The sequence below is a fragment of the Balaenoptera acutorostrata genome, chromosome 12 (genome assembly GCF_949987535.1).
Source record: "Balaenoptera acutorostrata chromosome 12, mBalAcu1.1, whole genome shotgun sequence".
Classification (NCBI taxonomy): Eukaryota; Metazoa; Chordata; class Mammalia; order Artiodactyla; family Balaenopteridae; genus Balaenoptera; species Balaenoptera acutorostrata.
In genome coordinates this window covers 39,452,590-39,472,298 of record NC_080075.1, presented here as the reverse complement: position 1 = coordinate 39,472,298, position 19,709 = coordinate 39,452,590, and the positions used below count along the sequence as shown (strand labels likewise).

The 19,709-nt window shown below is 35.0% G+C and overlaps 1 protein-coding gene across 8 annotated transcripts in view; it reads right to left on the bottom strand.

Moving 5' to 3' along the window:
* Nucleotides 1-19,709, bottom strand: part of VPS54 (VPS54 subunit of GARP complex) — a 150,463-nt gene that overhangs the window by 34,971 nt on the left and 95,783 nt on the right. For all 8 annotated transcript variants that reach the window (XR_009009908.1, XM_007189731.3, XM_028168407.2 and 5 more), the window contains 4 exons: nt 10,647-10,773; nt 9,215-9,322; nt 6,827-6,882; nt 2,974-3,070 (listed from right to left, as the gene is read on the bottom strand). Coding sequence is in view for 7 of the 8 variants with exons in the window: in XM_007189731.3 (XP_007189793.1) it covers nt 2,974-3,070; nt 6,827-6,882; nt 9,215-9,322; nt 10,647-10,773 (388 nt within the window). In the remaining variant the exon portion in view is untranslated. The remainder of the gene's footprint in view (nt 1-2,973; nt 3,071-6,826; nt 6,883-9,214; nt 9,323-10,646; nt 10,774-19,709) is intronic.

Genomic DNA, 19,709 nt, shown 5'->3' with positions numbered 1-19,709 from the left:
ATAGGCAGAACAGTCTTTGACATGTTGTAAATCACAGCAATATTTTTGGGGACCTGTCTCTTAGAGTAATGGAAATAAAAACAAAACTAAACAAATGGGACCTAATTAAACTTAAAAGTTTTTGCACAGCAAAGGAAACCATAAACAAAATGAAAAGACAACCTATGGACTGGGAGAAAATATTTACAAATGATGCAACTGACAAGGGATTAATTTCCAAAATATACAAACAGCTTACACAAGTCAATATCAAAAAAAAAAAAAAAAAACCCAAACAACCCAATTAAAAAATGGGCAGAAGATCTAAATAGACATTTCTCCAAAGAAGACATACAGATGGCCAACAGGCACCAGAAAAGATGCTCAATATCACTAATTATTAGAGAAATACAAACCAAAACCACAATGAGGTATCACTTTACACCAGTCAGGATGGCCATCATCAAAAAGTCTACAAATAGTAAATGCTGGAGAGAGTGTGGAGAAAAAGGTACCCTCCTACACTGTTGGTGGGAATGTAAATTGGTGCAGCCACTATGGAGAACAGTATGGAAGTTCCTTAAAAAACTAAAAATAGAGTTACCATATAATCCAGCAGTCTCACTCCTGGGCATATATCCAGAGAAAACTCTAATTCGAAGAGATACATGCAACCCAATGTTCATAGGAGTACTACTTACAATAGCCAAGACATGAAAGCAACCTAAATGTCCATCGACAGATGAATGGATAAAGAAGATGTGGTACATATATACAATGGAATATTACTCAGCCATAAGAAAGAATGAAATAATGTCATTTGCAGCAACATGGAGGGACCTAGAGATTATCATACTAAGTGAAGTAAGCCAGAAAGAGAAAGACAAATACCACATACCACATGATATCACTTATATATAGAATCTAAAAAAACTGATACAAATGAACTTATTTACAAAACAGAAATAGACTCACAGATATAGAAAACAAACTTATGGTTACCAAAAGGGAAAGAGCTGAGGCGGGGGTGGTGGTGTGGTGGCGGGGCAGGGGATAAATTAGGATTTTGGGGTTAGCAAATACAAACTAGTATATATAAAATAGATAAACAGTGGTCCTACTGTATAGCACAGGGAACTATATTCAATGTCCTGTAATAAACTATAATGGAAAAGAATATAAAAAAGAATATATATATATAAAACTGAATCACTTTGCTGTATACCAGAAACTAACACAACATTATAAATCAACTATAGTTCAATTAAAAAAATGTAATACCTCTTTTTGTAGAAAACTTAGGAAAAACAGAAAAGAATGAATCACAAATTTAAACTATACATAATCCTACCACCTAAAGATAACCACTAAAAAGACAAGCTGTCTCTTTGGTCTATGGAGATGAAGAGGTAAAAAAATCTTTCTAACATAGCTAAGAGCAGACTATATATTTAAGTAGGTCTCTGTCTTGCTTTTTAACTTAATGTTATAATGTATGCATTTTCTTCAATCATTAAAAATCCTTGCCTGCATGATATTCCATGATAGTGAATATACCAGGCATAACTTATTTTACCATTCCTCTATTGTTAGACATCATGGTTCTTTCCAATTTGTAGTTATTTAAAAATTCTTCATTAAAAATGAACAGCTGTAATTAACATTATTTTTCAGCGAAATCATGCCCTCAAGGAACCACAAACTTTTTCAAAGAAAAAAGTACTATATTTAAAGATTAAACATCATCTTCAAAGATGTTTTACAACAGTATTAGTTTAAGTGGCCTAAATGTGAAAATAAGAAGCTACAATTAGGACAAATCACTGTTCCCATATTGTACATACATCAAATAATAATTTGTGGCTTAGTTTAACTGATATAGAACCTAAAAGTAAGATAGCTACTTAAAAATTACTGGCAAAAAGTTGGCCAGTTCTAACTATGCAATGTAGGAGTTCTATATATCCAGAAATGTGTGTGATAAGGTCATGGTAGGAAAATAAGAAAAAGTGAAAACAAGGCCTCGTTACTGTGCAATCCACAGATAAAGGTTTGCTATCTATCTCTATCAATGGATAGGATCAACATTTGGTAGGAGTCTGAATTAAGTATAGTGAATCACATTTTATAAAACTTTTCTCACTCTGACTGGAAAGCTTATGTATGTGACTTAGAGCATGTCAAAGTCAATAAGGAAGTCATATCATAGATAAGTACCGAAGTCCCCCAGATCATTTTTAACATGAAACTCAGGAGATGCCAGGGATGTTAACTAGGACATAAATACAATATTGACACCTGATAATTCAAAGAATATCACATTTCACAAACAGCCTGTTATACTCAGTAATTCCTAATGACTGTCTCATTAAAACACAGTTATGACATGTTGGTAATCCCAACCAACATGTATTAGAGTCTGTGACGTTTTTTCTTCTGAAAAATGCTGTGTGGCATGTGTTCTTTTCCTTATAATGACTGGATTAAAATTAAGTTGTTTCACCAAAGGGACAAAGTAATTAAATGCAATGCATGATACATGAATGGATTCCAGATTGAAAAATGAGAAAAAACCCTGCAATAAAGAACATTAGTAGAGCAATTTAAATATGAACCATATGTTAAAAAATACCATTATATCAACATTAAATTCCTAGAAAAATTAAGTGGTTTGGGATAGATTTTTGAGTGTTTCACAATATTGTAATTCTAGATAATCTACAGAGATTCAAGCATCACAAAATCACAAAAGGAAATATTACTGTATAATATTTAATGCCAAGTAAACATCATATTTCTTTTAAAATAAAACATATCATCCAAAATTATAAAAAGGTACCAAAATACTCTGAATCACTTCAAATCTAATTTAAAACCCTTTAGAAAAATTACAGAAACAAAGAAATTTTGTTTTATTCTAATTTTCATATCTAGAAAGATGACTTAACTTTAGGGATGGATATTCTGGACAAACTGATAATCACATAAGCTTACCTTAACTCTCTGTAGGAAAATTGTAAACTTAGAGAAAATATCCTTTAGCAGATCAAACCACTGAAGAAAATTCAACATTCTCATCTGATCTGCAAGCCTAGAAAAAAAAATTCAAACAAAAATAATGACTGTCTTCAGGCCAACATGGTATTATCTACAAATTGGAGGAAACTACACTAAACACTAGCAACAAGAAAATAAGGGCTTCCCTGGTGGCGCAGTGGTTGAGAATCTGCCTGCTAATGCAGGGGACACGGGTTCGAGCCCTGGTCTGGGAAGATCCCACATGCCACGGAGCAGCTGGGCCCGTGAGCCACAATTGCTGAGCCTGCGCGTCTGGAGCCTGTGCCCCGTGACGGGAGGGGCCGCGATAGAGAAAGGCCCGCGCACCGCGATGAAGAGCGGTCCCCGCACCGCGATGAAGAGTGGCCCCCGCTTGCCGCAACTGGAGAAAGCCCTCGCACGAACCGAAGACCCAACACAGCCAAAAATAAATAAATAAATAAATAAATAAATAAGAAAATCCTTTAAAAAAAAAAAAAAAAAAAAAAAAAAGAAAATAATAAAACGCAATTTAATATAGATACTTAGCTAAAATTGTAAAATTGAGATGAAGATGTCAATTACTAAGCAACTTCTCCTTGTTTAAACATCTCTAAGACTAGTCAAGTACACTGACTTATGAATCTTATCATGTAGTAATTCCATGTGAACATGCTTCGTGACCATTTGATGAAAAAGCATAGAAAAATAAACTAATTTTGGTTAAACATGGAAAAGATATATTCTGGAATAAAAATAGAAACATAACATCTCCCTTAATAAACGAGCCTCTTCAATAAGTGGTGCTGGGAAAACTGGCAGCTACATGTAAAAGAATGAAATTAGAACACTCCCTAACACCATACACAAAAATAAACTCAAAATGGATTAAAGACCTAAATGTAAGGCCAGACACTATCAAACTCTTAGAGGAAAACATAGGAAGAACACTCTATGACATAAATCACAGCAAGATCCTTTTTGACCCACTTCCTAGAGAAATGGAAATAAAAACAAAAATAAACAAATGGGACCTAATGAAACTTAAAAGCTTTTGCACAGCAAAGGAAACCACAAACAAGACGAAAAGACAACCCTCAGAATGGGAGAAAGTATCGGCAAATGAAGCAACTGACAAAGGATTAATCTCCAAAATTTACAAGCAGCTCATGCAGCTCAATATCAAAAAAACAAACAGCCCAATCCAAAAATGGGCAGAAGACCTAAAGAGACATTTCTCCAAAGAAGATATACAGATTGCCAACAAACACATGAAACAATGCTCAACCTCATTAATCATTAGAGAAATGCAAATCAAAACTACAATGTGATACCATCTCACACTGGTCAGAATGGCCATCATCAAAAAATCTACAAACAAACGTATGGACACCGAGGGGGGAAACTGCGGTGGGGTGGGGATGGTGGTGTGCTGAATTGGGCGATTGGGATTGATGTGTATACAGTGATGTGTATAAAATTTGATGACTGATTAAAAAAAAAAAAAAGAAGGAAAAAATCTACAAACAATAAATGCTGGACAGGGTGTGGAGAAAAGGGAACCCTCATACACTGTTGGTGGGAATGTAAATTGATACAGCCACTATGGAGAACAGTATGGAGGTTCCTTAAAAATCTAAAAATAGAACTACCATATGACCCAGCAATCCCACTACTGGGCATATTCCCAGAGAAAACCATAATTCAAAAAGAGTCATGTACCACAATGTTCCTTGCAGCTCTATTTACAATAGCCAGGACATGGAGGCAATCTAAGTGTCCATCGACAGATGAATGGATAAAGAAGATGTGGCACATATATACAATGGAATATTACTTAGCCATAAAAAGAAATGAAATTGAGTTATTTGTAGTGAGGTGAATGGACCTAGAGTCTGTCATACAGAGTGAAGTCAGAAAGAGAAAAACAAATACCGTATGCTAACACATATATATGGAATCTAAAAAAAAAAAAAAAATGGTCATGAGGAACCAAGGGGCAAGACAGGAATAAAGACGCAGACCTACTAGAGAATGGACTTGAGGACACGGGGAGGGGGAAGGGTAAGCTGGGACAAAGTGAGATAGTAGTAGTGTATATATGGACATATATACACTACCAAATGTAAAATAGATAGCTAGTGGGAAGCAGTTGCATAGCACAGGGAGATCAGCTCGGTGCTTTGTGACCAGCTAGAAGGGTGGGAGAGGAAGGGTGGGAGAGGGAGGGTGGGAGGGAGGGAGACGCAAGAGGGAAGAGATACGGGGATATATGTATATGTATAACTGATTCACTTTGTTATAAAGCAGAAACTAACACACCATTATAAAGCAATTATACTCCAATAAAAATGTTAAAAAAAATAAAAATAAAAATAGAAACATAACATCTCCCCTAATAAACTTAATAACCTACTGTTCTAACTTCAAACTAAAAAGTACTCTTCCATATATGAAGGATCATGTGGCATGGTGGCTAAGAGCATGGGCTCTTAAGCCACAATGCCTTGGTTCAAGTTCCAGCCCTGCCACTTACTAGTTGTGTGACTCTGGACAAATGACTTAACTCCTCCATGATCTAATTTTCTCATTTTAAATGGGTAGAACCTACCTTATATGGTAGCTGTGAATATAAACTGAGTTAATACGAAGTACTCAGAACAATGCACAGTGCTATGTAAGTATTAGCCAATATTATATTAGCTACATATATATTATATATATACTAAATATTACAATACATAATAGTACAGCCAATATTTTTATAACTGACATCAATCAACTTTAAGATTAAAACAGAATTCCATAAAGATATTTTAGAGTACTACAATGACTTATTACTCCAAATTTTTAATTAACGCTGCTACACCTAGGACTTTATTCTCAAAAGATACTCCTATACACTTGCGATATAGGATGTTCTCTAAGTTGAGAAAATTCCCCAGGGAAGAAAAATATTAAAAATAACTGACTCTCCATGTATATAGGGCTTTTAGCAAAGGTCCAGTAACTTAATTTTTCCAACTACTAGTGATCCCTGCATTATTAGGATTGCTTCAACTAATTCTGAAACTGAGCTTTCACTAGGTAATAGTGTGGAAATTAAAACTCCACAATCCTCATTCTATGAGTTTGGCCCAGAGAAGTTTTACAGTTGTCCATATTACTATTCATATCTTAGACCAGTTAATAAAGTTTAGATACCTATATGAACAAGAAATTCATAGTCATAAAATATTTATCACTATTCTCCTTAAAATAAGAATAGTTATTTCAAGGGGAAAACAAAAAATTACAGACATGGACAATTCAAAATCATGTACTCAAACTTCTCAAAGCTAACTGGGTTTTAATTATATAGCTAAATAATTTAAATTTAACACTGCTATTCCTCTTCAATTTCCACCCTCCATATGACATTGTATCCTCTCCACCCTCTCTCTGCCCTGGGGGGCTGACCTGCTGGGCTTGGCCAGTGAGGAGCCCTTACAAAAGACTGAAAGGAGGAAAGGTATTAATAGTCCGTCTCCATCCCTGAGGGGTTACCTCAGGATGACTGCCTCCCTCCACTGAAGATCACTTCAAACTACTACAAGACTTTTTTTTTTCAGCTACTTACATCTTCTTCTCCTTCTGAATTCCATTAACTGCTCTCTTTCTTTGTCCCTTAAAGGTACTGCACTATCACTTGTGATTTTCCTACACTCTGCCCACACCTTAGCAAATAATTCCTGAACTAAATCCTCCTTAGATTTTTCTAATGCGTTATCTTTTCCCTGACTGGTAACCCCAACTTAATATTTATACTTACTTCAAAACAACATCTGTGTCTATGTCTTCTATTTGTGAAACTTTATTAATCACACACTGCAAAATTTAAGAAAAAAAATTTGATTAACGTCTTTAGAACTGTAAGTACTACATGTTCATTTGTATATTAACAAGGGTCTCAATGACTATTTGACCAAACTTCTCCTGTCTCTTACACCTCAAGGTGTTTAAAAAACTGCAGCATTACTTTTACCCTATTAAATAATTATTCCAGGGTATGCTTGAACTGTATTAATCACAATTTCCTACTATTTAAAACTGTTCACACACAAATACACACACAACACACACAAACACACACACACACACACACGCAAAACCCCCATAGAACTATAATACTTAGGACATGGTATAAGCCCCATACTAAAATTCCAAAAGAAATTCATTTTGGAGGTCACACTTCCTTGCAACACGTGCAACAGTTTAAGGTTTTAAAAAATAAATGCTCAGACTTTAGAAGTCTAGGAATTAAAACACAGCAGTTTTTAAAAACTGTTTAAAAGTATAATATACATACAGAAAACTGTACAAATTATGTTTATAGCGCAATATTTTTTTTACAAATGGAGTGCACCTATTTAACCAGAACTCAGATTATGAAATTGAATATTACCAGTAAGCCCCTCCTGCTCCCCTCCTGGTCACTACTTCCTCCCAAAAGACATTACTATCCTGATTTCTAACACCACAGATTAATTTTGCCTGTGTTTGAATTTTACGTAAGTGGAATCATACAGTGTGTACTCTTCCGTGTCTGGTTTCTTTGGCTCGACCTTATGTATGTGAATATCCATGTTGTTCCATGTAGTTTATTCATTCTCATTGCTGTATAGTATTCAATGATGTAAATATGCTATAATTCTATTTATCTTTTTTACTGATGATAAAATTTGAGTTTTTCCGGTTTTTTATTACAAATATGCTGCCATGGAATGCTTGTGCTGTCTTTGGTGAGCCTAGGTATGAATTTCTGTTGGGTAAACTACCTAGAAGTAGAATAGCTAAGCTATAATATACATGTATATTTAGTGCTAGTTATCAACAATTTTTGGAAGTGGTAGTGATAATTTTAAAATATGGTGTTTTAGTCAGTGTTTGAAAGAGGTAAAAGATGGGGTGATTGTAACCTTTTTCTTGCTTGTTTTATTTAAACATTAAAAACTATGAAATGTACATTCAACCTAATGATGATGATCAATTAAGCCTAAGAAATTCATTCAAAATTGTTCTTTTTCATATACAGAAAAACTAAAGTTCAGAGAATGAGATTTATCTGAATAGAAAAAGTCAAAACAAAAATCAGGGAAGTGTATACATATAGCTGATTCACTTTGTTGTACAGCGGAAACTAACACAACATTGTAAAGCAATTGTCCTCCAATAAAGATGTAAAAAAAAAAAAAACTGCTTATGGAAAAAAATTGTATCTCATGAAATATAGCAGCAACTTGAATTTCACATCTTTAAAACTGAAATAACCTTAAAATGTATATCTACTTTCTAATGAGTAGATGACAAATACTGAAACTTTGATAGCATTGTAGGTGGTAAGCTTTTTCTTTTAATTTCTAAAAGTAATGCAGATGTAAAATGTCTGACAATTCCACTTTATCACTTTATGCCAATTGTGTTGTAATAAATACCAATTAGCTTGGGAAAAAAATCAGGGAAGACTAAAAAAAAAATAGATTTTAGTTTACAATTATAATTTCTTAGAGATCAGAGTAAGAAGAAACGCTGGTGAAAGTATATACTATTGGTAGAATCTTTTTAGAAAAAAAGCAATTCAGCTCTATGTATCAAACAATTTAAAAATACTTTTCACTCTCTGACCAATAGTTCCACTTCAGGAAACAGTTATAAGAAAAATAGTCTTAAATATGAGAAACCAAACAAACAAGACTTTATACCAAAGTATCCCAAAGATGTTTGTCACAGTGCTCTTTATAGTACCAAAATGAAAATGACCTAAATATTTAACACAGAGGAAAGGTTAAACAGGTTTAACTAACATAATGTTGATGGAATTTTATACAACCATTAAAAGTGATATTTCTGAAGGCTTATGAGCAAATGCTTATGTTATGATTCAAATGGAAATATATATACAATTCAAAATTATATATACAGTATGAGAGCACCAGTGAAAAACACCAGTAACAACTTATGCTTAGAAATATTCTTAAAGTGATAATCTTTTTGACTGGTAGGGCTATGTTTTTCTTTCTTCTATTTTTCTATATTTAAAATTTTTTAATAAATGAGAAAATATTACTATGATACTGCATGTATTATTACAGGATCATGTAAAAATAAACTTCACGAAAGATTCTAGACCAAAATGTATCAAATAAAAAAGTATAATTACCTGTTTAATGATATTCTTTGCTGTAATAATCATTTCTTCACTATATATTTCTAAAAAGTTAAGTTTTCTTTGTTTTAAAAGTCCAAATACAAGAGATACTAATCTTTCCTGTGAAAATAAAAGAAGGGTATACAATGCCAAAATTCAAATACAAAATAATCTCACTTAAGAGGTAGAAATAATCAACGCCAAGGGTTTTATTGTTTGACCCTCAAATCTCTATCCTCCTTATGGTATTTTCTAAAAGCCTTAAAAACCCCTTTCCATAGCAATCTTGCCATCAGATTTCTGGAGTCATTATTCTAAAACAGGTAAATCCTAACCTACTATAGTGGATCAAATGAAGCTGGTTTGGGGACAAAACAATATGAGTATATTTTGGTCTAGTTTCAGTAAGTAGCTAGAAAGTATTCTTCTCAAACCCTGATGACCAATAAATACTCTATGAGCCTGGTGCTTTCTAATTAGTGGTCTAGAAGACTGGAATGATGACCTGGATTATTTGTGGAGCATTAACTGCTAACATTTACAAAAATCTCTTTAACTACTTAGGCTGCTATCAGGGCTTTTTGGATTCTTTACAAGTTCTTGGCAATAATCAGCATTGAGAAGTTACTAGATAAGTTACCAAATATGATATATTTGTATATGCATATGCATAAAACATGTTCATAATAGGTGCTCAGTAAATGTGACTGACTGATAAGTTACCATATAATAATGATCACTTTTGGGCTTCCCTGGTGGTGCAGTGGTTGAGAATCTGCCTGCTAATGCAGGGGACACGGGTTTGAGCCCTGGTCTGGGAAGATCCCACATGCCAAGGAGCAACTGGGCCCGTGAGCCACAACTACTGAGCCTGTGCATCTGGAGCTTGTGCTCCGCAACAAGAGAGGCCGCGATAGTGAGAGGCCCGCGCACCGCGATGAAGAGTGGCCCCCGCTTGCCGCAACTAGAGAAAGCCCTTGCACAGAAACGAAGACCCAACACAGCCAAAAATAAATAAATAAATAAATAAATAATAAAAATAAAGGAATTCCTTTAAAAATTTAGAATTAAAAAAAAAAAGATCACTTTTTATAAAAGACACACTCCAATACATGCATATACATGGATATAAGTTAATTCATCCTATATCTACATCCTATATCTATATTTGGAACTTGGGTAGTAAGCCATATAAAGACTTCATTTTAACTCCCATTTCTAATTAAGCTATAAAATTATTTATTCTCTGATTTCACAGGATAATAAACAATTATGTGCTTCCTAAAGTCACACAGTTAGTGAAAGATTTCATAGGTATCACAGGCTTGATACTGAAGATAATTTTGCTCACTATAACCTGAGGAGAATGTGTTCTAAACTAAGGCTGTTAGGAAATAACACTAAGCAATGACATCAATTTCATTCTATAGTTCAAAAGACATACCTCTTCTAAAATTTGACAGTCATCTTCCAATGGTCTATTTAAGTCACTGTGAGAATAAGTAGAAAATTCTGCAATCATCATTTTATCTATCAGTTTTTCTAATTCACAAAGCTGTGATCCCAAATGCCTACAAAGGAAAAGGGAAATGTTACCTACATTTATTAAAAACCCATCAGCAAAAACAGATTTACTCCACGATCAAGGGAACCCATCAGCAAAACTTTTCTAGCTGACAGTACTTGTGCAACAAGGTGATGTTTTAGTAAAATGGAATCTTTTAACTTAACAAAAATAACTGCGACAGTTTCACGTCATCTCCCAAATTCTATTTTTCTCTGTATATCTTTAACCTCCAAACAGTTAAATATACTATAGGAAACTTGGTTCTAGAAAACTTCATGACTGCTTTTTAGTCTGCTTTTCACAGACAAAATATTCAGATATTCTGAGTCCTTTCCTCATTAACCACTTACTGAATATAAATGTCAGTAGCTCCCCAGCCATTCATGTATGCAATAAATACAAGCGCTTAGTATGCACCAGGCCCTGTTCTGGGTACCTATAAATACCTGAAGGACTATAGCAGAGACTGACTCAGCTCAACCTCTGTCAGGATCAGTTTGAGTTACTGTGCAATATCCCTCAGGCCATTAAAGTCATTAGAACACACGAGTGAAGATCTAAAGTCACTGAGCTGGGGCTTCCCTGGTGGCGCAGTGGTTGAGAATCTGCCTGCTAATGCAGGGGACACGGGTTCGAGCCCTGGTCTGGGAAGATCCCACATGCCGCGGAGCAGCTGGGCCCGTGAGCCACAACTACTGAGCCTGCGCGTCTGGAGCCTGAGCCCCGCAACGGGAGGGGCCGCGATAGTGAAAGGCCCGCGCACCGCGATGAAGAGCGGTCCCCGCACCGCGATGAAGAGTGGCCCCCACTTGCCGTAACCAGAGAAAGCCCTCGCACGAACCGAAGACCCAACACAGCCAAAAATAAATAAATAAATAAATAAAGTAGCTATAAAGTCACTGAGCTATAATCTATCCATGGAACTTCTTCTCATGAAGTATGATGTTTCTTTTTAGTCCACCTCTTCAGCACCTGCAGATCCTGGCTAGGGTGAAAGTGAGCAGGACTCTAACTTTGGCAGAGTTGTGGGGGTGGTGAGGGCAAGTATTACTAAAGAGATTTGGAAACTTTTCCTTAGAAAAAGCAAGTACTGCAAGTGACAAGAATGGTCCCAGGTAGTTAATCCCTGCTCTGAAGGGCACTAAGGATGAATACCGTCATATCCAAAGGGATTTTTGCCACACAATCTAATAGTTTCATAAAAACAATGGGTTGAAGAAACCTAGGTAATCTAGTTGGTCCAAGGCATTTCAAAAATTAAGTGAAATTTATCTTAAGTGTAAACATTTATAATTAATTATAAAAACATTTTAAAAGTTTATGCTACATTTACTTGAAAAACAAGCCCTTAATGTTAGCAACTGTCTTTACTATGACCAGATATAGCACATTAAAAAAAATTAAAGCATGTGACCTTTTAGACAGATTCGTTGTTCTTCCTTATGAACAACAACAGTATGGTAAGTAGTGCAGTGATACTTTTAGAAAAAATCTGATAAGTGAAATAACATAAATTTGCTTTTTGCAATATGAAAATTATATTTCTCATAGCTAATTAGAAGTCTAATAAGGTTCTCATAAATGGTGACAACATCTCACAATAAACTAATTTATAACATATCCACTCTTACAAACTAAAACACTGTCATAAAAGGAATTTGGCAGTGTCTTGCGAAATTACATAGGCAATTAGCCTTTGACCTAGGAATCTCACTTCTCAGAATGCATCTCAAAGATACACTGGTAAATGACAAAAGAACATACATTCATTGCAGCACTGTTGGTAATTGCAAAGGAATGGAAACAACCCAAATGCTGACCAATAGAAAACTAGTTAAATATATCATAACAGACCCTATACACTTTTAAAAGAATCGAGGAATACCGATTAATATACTATATACTGCTACAGAGCAGTTTCTCAACTACTACCCCCCTACAAAGTCTTTTCAGACATTTTTATTCCTAATCACTCCCCATGAAGTTTTAATATCACAGATATACTGTACCGTGGCCTTTGGAGGGCCACAAACCATTGTAAAATCCAAGAATTTTTTTCACCCTTCAAGAACAAACTTTTCCCCCCATTGGGTGATATCCCCCATTGAGAATGCATACTGTAGCATGATCTACAGGGTATATACTGTAAGGTAAAAACCGCAAGGTGGAGAAAAGTATGTACAGTATGCTAATGCTTATCTAAGATGAGGGACAGACAGAGAGATGGATAAATAAACATAAACTAAAACTTTTTAAAATGACTTATAGGAGTAGGTACAGAGGAAGAGAACCAAGATAGAAGTTAAATTTCTCTGAATATCTTTTGTTTTATAGATTTGACTTTGGAACAATGTAACTACTTAACATAGTTGTAAAACAATATTACATTTAAAAACAGCAATCCTTGAATATCAAAAGCAAATGAAACAAATGAACTTAACTATGTATCAAAGTACAGGCAAATCTACACAAAGAGGAATTATTTCAAGTGACTTTAAAACACAGTAATTTATCCATTCATACCACAAGGGATATACCTTAAGAAAAAGAGGGAAAATTATTTTCTAGCTCTGCCCACTAAAAAGGCCTAGAGATCATGACCAATCCAGTAGCAAGGAACACCTCTGATACCTAGATTGTAATTTCTAAATACCATTTCCTACTAAAAGAAACTAGGGCTCCTTAGAGAAATGGCAGTTTACAAATATGGAGCAGAAAATGTATAATATGAATATCCTGTCATAACATGAAGAAAACCATTAATGACTACTCATAGAATCAAAAGGACTTGAGGAGGTTCCTACAAAAGATAGGACAATATGAACATCGATTAAAAAAAAAACTTAATACTTCAAATATATATAAATCCATGTGCTTATAAAAAACATTTGGAAGATGCTATATTTTTCAATTCGTTATTTTAAAAACTGCTAAATAAAGGAAAAGAACCTAGACTTTATCTTGCCTATCCTTGTAAGAACTGTCCTTCAAAATTATCAAATAATTGTTATGGAGAAATATGGCTTTATAGAAATATTCCATTAATAAATGAATAAGGAAGTTTAGAATTAGAATATCATGATTTTCAACCCATAATGAGATGATAAATCTAGGCAATGATCACCAAATGGCTGCTAATTTCATGAAAAGAGAGACAATCAGATATATGCCTCTTGGCTGAAATACACCTATTAGGTACTCTTACCAAAAAGAAAAACTTAAATCTGATCAAGGCTTTAAATCTAACTACCAGTTTATAGAAAATACAAGCAAAAGGAAAATACACTAAACATGGGGATGCAGATGGCAAAATCCAGACTGTGAGAAGCACTACAAAGACAACTCAATTTCTTCAATAAATATTTTGAAAGGGAGAAAATGAGAAGAATGGAGAACTATATATCAAAAGACATTTGAAATATATCAACCAATTGTAATATACAGTTGTTATTATTTGGATCCTGTTTCAACAAATACACTGTGAAAAGAATTTTGAGAGAAATAGGAAAATCTGAACACTGACTAGCTATTTGAAACTATGAATGATATTCGAGTTATGTTTTTAAAGATCCTTATCTTTCAGAGATACATAATGAAATACTTATGGATGAAATGAAATGATGTTTTGGATTTGTTTCAAAATAATCCAGGAGTAGGGGGAGGCATATAGAGAAAACCAAGTTGGCTATGAGTTGATAACTCACAGGTGATATGCAATTTATCCAGCTTCATATAACTCTCTTCATAATATTTCCTCTATTTTTTTTGTATGTTTCAGTTTTCAGTAAGTTTTAAAAAGCAGTAATAGGGTAGGATATGAATCCACACATAAGTTTAACATTGCTTTGTTCTCAGTTAATTGATTTTTATAAAGATCAAAAATTCCTTTTAAATGCAGACTAGAGGTTAATACCCAAGTCTGTGTTACCTTCAGGTACAAATAGTCTTCAGCAAATCCCAACAAAGAATTATGGTAGGAAGTCCATAGGACTGTATCTACTGATGTTTGGGCATCAAAGTAATAAAACTCTATCATTTCAGCCTAATAACTTAAATGTGAGGTTCTATTTAACCTCAGATATTGTCAAAAATAACTTGAGTAGCTTCATTTTTACGCATCTTAAGTAATTTTAAAGTCTGACAAATATAATAAAGAAGAGCAGATATGAATCTCAATACTAACATCAAATAGTATTTATTATGTACTCACAGGTATATGGTAACATATATAAAAAGATTTGTCTAAGCAAATCCCTAAATAAAATTTCTAGAATTAGTGTTTTATAGGATTTACCTATTCATCCTTGCTCTGTTTTTAAAATATTTTTGACTACTTTAACAATAGATGCAATTATACTGGCCTGTATATTATTATTAACCTTACCAAAAATATTTAATAGATAAATCTGCTAACAGTTCATTTTAAAAGTATGTATCCTAATAATCACATATAATACTTTACAGTGGTGAAAGAAATCTGCTGAAATGACAGACAAATAACTAAAAATCACTTTCTGAAAAAGTACATAGGCTCATATATCCAGCTAAACAAATTGGAGCAATTCTAATACTTTCTACTTTAATATGCCTCAATTTGTACATGAATTCAGATCTTCTACTAAGCTGTGGGTTCACTACAATGACCTTTGTGTTGCTTTTATCACAGAAACTTACATATCAATAAACCCTACAGTAATACTAGTTTCATTAAATAGCAGAAAATCTGTTGTTTTGGCTTCACCTCAGAGCACACAATGTGGATGTTTTCATATCATAATGTTTTCAAGATCTAAATTATGGGAGATTATATAGGAGCAAAGAAGATGTTAAATACCTTTTAATACTTCCAATAATAAAAATCCCTTAAGTGGAATCCCAAGGTGGCCTCTGATCAATGAAATCATAATAAGCTGGAACCTATAATTAATTCTGAATGTTTTCCACATTTTCTTTCAAAAAGAAGAAGAAGGCGGCGTACCACTAGAAAAACTAATTTCATTAATTTTTAATCTAAAATCTATTACTATGGTAGATTCCTAGCTCAGCAAACCTCTAACTCAGTTGCCCACAGTTTAACATCTATTGCACTAGAAAATTAGCACTGACGTTCAGAGTGATCTATTTGAGGTCCTACAAAACCTCAATCAAATATATTAAAAAGTATACATAACTCTTGGGTCCGATGAGATCTGGGTTGAATCTTGACTCTACTGTTTTATAACTTCCTGTATGACTTGGAGCAAGTTATCTAAGATTTTCAATGCTCCAGTTTCCTTATCTATTAAAATGGGATAAAACTATCTATCTCATAGAGGGTTTTTTTTGGAGTGGGGAGGGGGATCAAATAATATATGCAATATTCTTAGCACTGGTACAGAATACCAAAGTATTCAAAAACTGTTCTTAGGTTTTGTAGTGGTGGTAGTAGTAGAGTAATGGTGGTAGTAAGTAATAAAGAAAAAAAATTAACAGTGGTGAAAACTGAAGTTTCTACATAAACCTTTACAGTAAGAAACAGCAAATAACAACATTATATCCCTGAATTTCAAGGTAACTGAATCTTTTCTATATGAAACCTGCAAGGTATCAAGGTTCAAATATATTTTCATATATATTATATTTTATATGAAGAATAAACATTCTTTACAAATGTGCAGGTTCTAGAAAAATAATAGTAGATATTTGAGTAAAACATGGATAATCAGAATATTTGAAAGTCTTTTAAAAAACCATATACACTTTTTTATGAAGAATATTTTGTCTTTTGAGTTAAGGTACAAACAAAAAAAGTAAGGATGAAAATAAAGGTAAACTCTTTCTTGAGCTCAAGATAATTACAAGATTATAAAATTTTCATTCTGCCTTCTGATAAATCATAATCTACTGGGAATAAATATCCAACCCTGTTCTTAAATATTTTCCAGATAGCTTTGGAGAACTAAACTTTTCATCAGTATTATTGGGCATAAACTTATGAGTCAGGAAAATGAAATAAAATAAACTGCATGACTTTTGGAGTAAAAATGAGAACAGTTTCAGAATTTGTGTTTAGCAGGCAAGCATTTAATCTTTGTTTCTATTGCTCTATTCAGAGGATAAAGCACTCTACTTTGCAGAATCAGCTCTCAATATTCATCAAGTTCGTATTATATAGTGGTGACAAGAAAAAACACAGCTTCTGTCATTACAGAAGTCCATTTTGCTAAAATACTGACAAAATTAATATTACTTTAAAAATATATGCCAGGAGATTAACCAAGATGGCGGAGTAGAAGGACGTGCTCTCACTCCCTCTTGCGAGAGCACCAGAATCACAACTGGCTGCTGGACAATCATTGACAGGAAGACCCTGGACTTCACCAAGGAGGACACCCCACGTCCAAGGACAGAGGAGAAGCCACAGTGAGACGGTAGGAGGGGCGCAATCAGAGTAAAATCAAATCCCATAACTGCTGGGTGGGTGACTCACAGACTGGCGAACACTTATACCACAGAAGTCCACCCACTGGAGTGAAGGTTCTGAGCCCCACCTCAGGCTTCCCAACCTGGGGGTCCGGCAAAGGGAGGAGGAATTCCTAGAGAAGCAGACTTTGAAGTCTAGTGGGAATTGATTGCAGGACTGTGACAGGACTGGGGGAAACAGAGACCCCACTCTTGGAGGGCACACACAAAGTAATGTGTGCATCGGGACCCAGGGGAAGGAGCAGTGACCCTGGGGGAGACTGAACCAGACGTACCTGCTGGTGTTGGGGGGTCTCCTGCAGAGGCGAGTGGTGGCTCTGTTTCACCGTGGGGATAAGGACACTGGCAGCAGAGGTCCTGGGAAGTTCTCCTTGGCGTGAGCCCTCCCAGAGTCTGCCATTAACCCCACCAAAGAGCACGGGTAGGCTCCAGTGTTGGGTTGCCTCAGGCAAAACAACCAACAGGGAGGGAACCCAGCCCCACCCATCAACAGTCAAGTGGATTAAGGTTTTACTGGGCTCTGATCGCCACAGCAACAGGGAGGGAACCCAGCCCCACCCATCAACAGTCAAGTGGATTAAGGTTTTACTGAGCTCTGACCGCCACAGCAACAGTCATCTCTACCCACCACCAGAGCCTCCCATCAAGCCTCTTAGATAGCCTCAACCACCAGAGGGCAGACAACAGAAGCAAGAAAAACTACAATCCTGCAGCCTGTGGACCAAAAACCACAGTTACAGAAAGACAGAGAAGATGAAAAGGCAGAGGGCTATGTACCAGATGAAGGAACAAGAAAAAACCCCAGAAAAACAACTAAATGAAGTGGAGATAGGCAACCTTCCAGAAAAAGAATTCAGAATAATGATAGTGAAGATGATCCAGGACCTCGGAATAAGAATGGAGGCAAAGATTGAGAAGATGCAAGAAATGATTAACAAAGACCTAGAAGAATTAAAGAACAAACAAACAGAGATGACCAATACAATAACTGAAATGAAAACTACACTAGAAGGAATCAATAGCAGAATAACTGAGGCAGAAGAACGGATAAGTGACCTGGAAGACAGAATGGTGGAATTCACTGCTGCGGAACAGACTAAAGAAAAAAGAATAAAAAGAAATGAAGACAGCCTAAGAGACCTCTGGGACAACATTAAACGCAACAACATTCGCATTATAGGGGTCCCAGAAGGAGAAGAGAGAGAGAAAGGACCAGAGAAAATATTTGAAGAGATTATAATCGAAAACTTCCCTAACATGGGAAAGGAAATAGCCACCCAAGTCCAGGAAGCGCAGAGAGTCCCATACAGAATAAACCCAAGGAGAAACACGCCGAGACACATAGTAATCAAAGTGGCAAAAATTAAAGACAAAGAAAAATTATTGAAAGCAGCAAGGGAAAAACGACAAATAACATACAAGGGAACCCCCATAAGGTTAACAGCTGATTTCTCAGCAGAAACTCTGCAAGCCAGAAGGGAGTGGCATGAAATACTTAAAGTGATGAAAGGGAAGAACCTACAACCAAGATTACTCTACCCAGCAAGGATCTCATTTAGATTTGATGGAGAAATCAAAAGCTTTACAGACAAGCAAAAGCTAAGAGAATTCAGCACCACCAAACCAGCTCTACAACAAATGCTAAAGGAACTTCTCTAAGTGGGAAACACAAGAGAAGAAAAGGACCTACAAAAACAAACCCAAAACAATTAAGAAAATGGTCATAGGAACATACATATCGATAATTACCTTAAACGTGAATGGATTAAATGCCCCAACCAAAAGACATAGACTGGCTGAATGGATACAAAAACAAGACCCATATATATGCTGTCTACAAGAGACCCACTTCAGACCTAGGGACACATACAGACTGAAAGTGAGGGGATGGAAAAAGATATTCCATGCAAATGGAAATCAAAAGAAAGCTGGAGTAGCTATACTCATATCAGATAAAATAGACTTTAAAATAAAGAATGTTACAAGAGACAAGGAAGGACACTACATAATGATCCAGGGATCAATCCAAGAAGAAGATATAACAATTATAAATATATATGCACCCAACATAGGAGCACCTCAATACATAAGGCAACTGCTAACAGCTCTAAAAGAGGAAATCGACAGTAACACAATAATAGTGGGGGACTTTAACACCTCACTTACACCAATGGACAGATCATCCAAAATGAAAATAAATAAGGAAACAGAAGCTTTAAATGACACAATAGACCAGATAGATTTAATTGATATATATAGGACATTCCATCCAAAAACGGCAGATTACACGTTCTTCTCAAGTGCACACGGAACATTCTCCAGGATAGATCACATCTTGGGTCACAAATCAAGCCTCAGTAAATTTAAGAAAATTGAAATCATATCAAGCATCTTTTCTGACCACAACGCTATGAGATTAGAAATGAATTACAGGGAAAAAAACGTAAAAAAGACAAACACATGGAGGCTAAACAATAC